Source organism: Nuphar pumila, chromosome 4 (genome assembly GCF_984573655.1).
Source record: "Nuphar pumila chromosome 4, dmNupPumi1.hap1.1, whole genome shotgun sequence".
Taxonomy (NCBI): Eukaryota; Viridiplantae; Streptophyta; class Magnoliopsida; order Nymphaeales; family Nymphaeaceae; genus Nuphar; species Nuphar pumila.
Window position 1 is genome coordinate 128,233,295 of NC_143252.1, and position 4,652 is coordinate 128,237,946.

At 38.1% G+C, this 4,652-nt stretch overlaps 1 protein-coding gene across 1 annotated transcript; it reads left to right on the plus strand.

Moving 5' to 3' along the window:
• The first annotated feature begins 1,049 nt into the window (after positions 1-1,049).
• On the plus strand, positions 1,050-3,695 carry LOC149841000 (putative arabinosyltransferase ARAD1). Its single transcript, XM_090005172.1, has 2 exons — positions 1,050-2,012; positions 3,189-3,695. Exons 1-2 carry the CDS (start codon positions 1,050-1,052, stop codon positions 3,693-3,695), a joined length of 1,470 nt encoding a protein of 489 aa, XP_089861298.1.
• Positions 3,696-4,652: the final 957 nt, after the last annotated feature.

Below are 4,652 nucleotides of genomic sequence, written 5' to 3' on the forward strand. Positions count from 1 at the left end.
CCGAACTCGTGCGTGGCATGGATCACGCGAGAAAAATGCAGCCTTCACTGCATAAGACTTCTCCAACTACCCATATTCCTGTCAACCCCTCCAATTTAATTTTCCAATAAAACTTTATGAACAAGCAAAAAACAGTTAATAAAAATAAGGAAATTAAAAAAAAAAAACAAGGTCAAAGGAGATATCACCAACTATATCCAACTAATAAGAATGTCAGAGAGGAAATAGTAGGAAAATGGTGTGGCTTTATTATAAATTTTTTTTGGTAAGAAATAAATAAGAAAAAGGAACGCAAGTAAAGCAGTAATGGAGAGTTTAGGAAACGATCTATTCAATAATGAAACTGAAAAAATATAAGATACCCAATGTATAGGAGCAAATGATTTAAAGTGCACAGCATGGGATCTCCATATTCCTGTTGGTAGTCATAATTGTTCAGGTACCCTTTTGATCTCCCACTCTGTTTTTGCACCATCTCCTCTGTGAAGAGCTTTCTCAAATTCTCTAATTGGGTTTTAAACTTATCATTGCATGTTTTTTTTTAATGGCACCGGCTGTGTTCAATCAAATTCATTCGAAATGAACTAAATGCGGGGACCTACAGGCGTTTTTATACAGGGCAATAACTACTGGTTTTGCTGCGTGCGGGGTTCCTAGTTACCTTTTCATTACACGTATCTTTCTTAAAAGATTTTAACCTTGGGAAATTTGTTGGGGTTTGGATCTTGTGTTTCGGTTTAATTTCGCATGTTCCTTCTTTTGGAGGAGGAAAAAAATGATGGGTTGTTGATGTTAATTATGATTATTAGACATTTATCTATGGTGGGTAGTCATCAAAATTGTTGCTTGTGGGACGTTGGTTATGAAATACTTAAAAATAAGGTGATATTATGACCTTTTGAATGAATTTCCTTTTGTCACTCGGGACAATGGAGTTTCAGTCATATGGATTGAGAATTCAATGGTCCATTTCTGTTTTTCTTTCTTCTTATTTTCTAATTTGGGTATAAGTAATTCATTTCCCATCATTAATAAAGACAACAGTAAACATGGGATCTGTCTGTGAAACCAGAAAGTTACTGTTCTGCACCTTCACTGTTTCTGCGTTTTTGTTCCTCTCCTGTCTGTTTCTTCTGAAATCCAGTAATTCACGTGCACCTGAGTCAATTCTCATGTTATTGCTGGTCAATAACACACCGGTTTTTACGTCTCAACCCCAACTTCCTCCCATTTTATCTCCAGTCAATAACACACCAGCCTTTACATCTCGACCCCCGCCTCCTACCGTTTTGATCAGGCAGAATGCTCCCAGCAACGGTGAAAAGCAGTTGTCCAGCAGCATCACTCATGCTTCTCATTCTGATACATGTGGGCCTAACCAGGGATTAACAAAGGTCTTTATGTATGATTTGCCACCTGAGTTTCATTTTGGTTTGCTCGGTTGGAAACCAAAACACGGGGAAACATGGCCCGACATCCGTGATAGGATTCCAACATATCCAGGTGGGCTGAATCTTCAGCACAGTGTGGAATATTGGCTTACATTGGATCTGTTTTCAAGTAGTCGAAGTAGTGCATCTAGTCCTTGTACTGCAATTAGAGTCGTGAATTCAAGCGATGCAGATGTGATTTTTGTGCCATTCTTCTCGTCACTTAGTTATAACCAGCACTCAAAGATACACAAGAAAGAAAGAGTTAGTAAGAACAGGATGTTGCAGGACAAATTGGTGGAGTTTTTGATGGGCAGGCAGGAGTGGAAGAGGCAGGTTGGGAGGGATCATCTGATCATCGTGCATCATCCGAATAGCATGTTGGAAGCCAGGAAAAAGCTTGGAGAAGCCATATTTGTTGTTGCTGATTTTGGGAGGTTTCCTGTCCATATCGCAAAACTTGACAAGGACATTGTGGCACCTTATAGGCATGTTGTCAGGACTGTTGCTTCTGGTGATTCTCTCCCATTCGAAAAGCGAACCACGCTATTGTTTTTTCAGGGTGCAATTTACAGGAAGGATGTGAGTGGTTTTCTCTATTTGCTTTGCTTAATCATTTCTATTGAGCAACTTCATTGATCAGTTTATCTGTTTGCTATTCTTTTGACGGTGATTAGCCAACTCAGTGTTCCCTAGTTGAAATTTGAATGATTAATTGAATCTCTTTTTCATGTGACTTTTTGAAGAAATTTGATTTGTGAAAATGTATTCTACGAAATTGAATCTCAGCTAATTTCTTTGGTTCCGTCTCAGAATGAAAGTCCAAATCTCTGAAGTGAAATCAAACTGAGGCCTCAGATGCCCATAAATTAATGAATCGGGCACATTTTCTTTGGTAGGTGACATGAACAATCACAACTGCAAATCCAAAAGCATATTTGTTGGTCACAAGATCAGTCTTGTGACCAACTTTCACAGGATTCAAGGGAGAGGCATTCTCAGGGAAGAATCACAATTACAACTTACACTTTTCCATGTTTCACTAAACATGAGAGTTTTGTGATTGTGATTTGCAATCACAGGAAGCTGAGGAAATTCAAGAATTATAGGGTGCTGCAAACTTGAAATCTCAAAGTCAATCTCCAATCACAATAGCAACTTGCTGATACAATTCAGTGACTAGGCCAGTGCCGAATCACTTTCATACACAATTGTATGGGTTGGAATGAGTCAAAGTGTGGAGAAAGGCTTTTGTTGACTTGAATAGCTGAGGCCGTATTAGAACTTGTTAATCTGTGTGTAACAGAATATTCTACCTTCTTTAGCTGTTGAGACTGGCACCAGGCTTTCAGAATAAATTAGCACATGGTAATTTTTCGTGGGATGTTCTGATAAACAGAGATGATAAAGGTCGATCAATATGGCACAATATGATTCTCTAAGAATTTTTTTTGTTGGTGAGGTTCTCTGATGAGAATGTCGATCCTTCTAGAATATATAAAGAAAATGGATATTCCCATGGTTATGATACTATTACTTACGACTGTTGTTTTGGCTGCAAGTATCAACATTATTCTGCAACAGTGAGAATAGTATTTTATCAAATGGCCACTCGTCATTGTTCTTTCATCCATCTCATGCCTGACATCTGATTCCCTTAATATCTTTGAGATTAGCTAGCATTCTTTGCTTTTATTACTTAGAAGTTTTCTGTTTCCATGATCATACTAAACAAAATCTGACTGGTTTCTGTTTCAGGGAGGAATAATCCGTCAAAAATTCTACCATCTACTCCAAAGTGAGAAGGATGTCCACTTTACTTCTGGAAGTGCTAAAGGGAGTGAAATCAAGAAAGCTGGTCAAGGAATGGCCTCTTCCAAATTTTGCTTGAATATCGCAGGCGATAACCCTTCATCCAACCGCCTTTTCGATGCAATTGTGAGTCACTGTATCCCTGTGATCATTAGTGATGATATTGAACTCCCGTTCGAGGATATCCTTGATTACTCTGAATTCTGTATATTTATACGAGCATCAGATGCTGTCAAGACAGGGTTTATACTGAATCTACTAAGGGGAATTGGACCAGAAGAGTGGACCAAAATGTGGAAAAGGTTAAAGGAAGTCGCACGTCACTTTGAGTATCAGTCCCCATCACAACCTGGAGATGCTGTTCAAATGATCTGGGGTGCAGTTGGTAGGAAAATGTCATCTGTCCATTTGAAATATCATAGGAGTGAAAGATTCTCTAGGCATCATGAATAAAGGGCATATAGTGGTCAAGAGGGCAGCAATCCCCTGAAGATTGTAGAGCTTATACACTTTTTGTTTTTTATTACATGGAGAAACCCCGTTCCTCGTTGCAGGTAGATCATAGATCTACCACGCAGGGGGTGAAATTCCAAGGTTAGGACCCTCTCCCAGGGCCTATGCACAATTTACTTGTCTAATGTATTGTTAAGGGAAAAAAATTGTAGTTATTATGGCCATTGACCGATATAATACGTAGCCATTACAGATTACCTGGCTTCACTACGCATCCTTGGGTGATATAATCCAAATAATGTGGACTCAAAATTTAGCAAATCATTGACCATGAACAGCTGTCTGTGCTAATCTGTTTTCTGTGAACATCATAATTGCATAGAGAATTTCCAATCACCAAGCTCAACTTTCTTGATCTCATCTCCTTGGAAATTTCTGATTCCTGCGATTGAACACTGATCTAAGTCGGCCAACTTAACATATGTTTGTTGGGCTGAGAGTGGCAGAAGGATGTTACAAGAGGATAAAGAACTCCATATGTACAATGATTTGATCTGGTCCCAAAGATTGTTGGAATTTGAAATAAACTTTCAGAAGGAAAAAACAAAAATGTAAACAGTATGGGAAGGTTTACAAGGAAAATGAGAAAAAAATAAAAAAATCAAGGAAAGATTGCGCATTTGAATATCCATGAATCCCTATATATATATATATATATGAAACAGAGTGGACTATGAGAAATCACTTCTGTTAATTGAATTGTATTTCGTAAGAGAAAAGCTGCTTCAGGCAGTTATTACTGAAACTAGCTGAAGAAGAATCTACCCTCATTATGCACAAACAAAAGAATAATTGATGTAAACACTCAAGTTATGCCAAAGAATTTCACTAGGACAAACAAGAGTTAAACTTGCCAATGCAATCTAGTATTTTTCTTTACATTGAGAAACACACATG

What these genes read in the sequence shown, in the direction of transcription:
- LOC149841000 (XM_090005172.1), top strand. Translation starts at nt 1,050, where the DNA reads ATGGGATCTGTCTGTGAAACCAGAAAGTTACTGTTCTGCACCTTCACT. An exon ending in GTGCAATTTACAGGAAGGAT is followed by an intron (nt 2,013 to 3,188) that starts GTGAGTGGTTTT and finishes TTTCTGTTTCAG; the next exon opens with GGAGGAATAATCCGTCAAAA.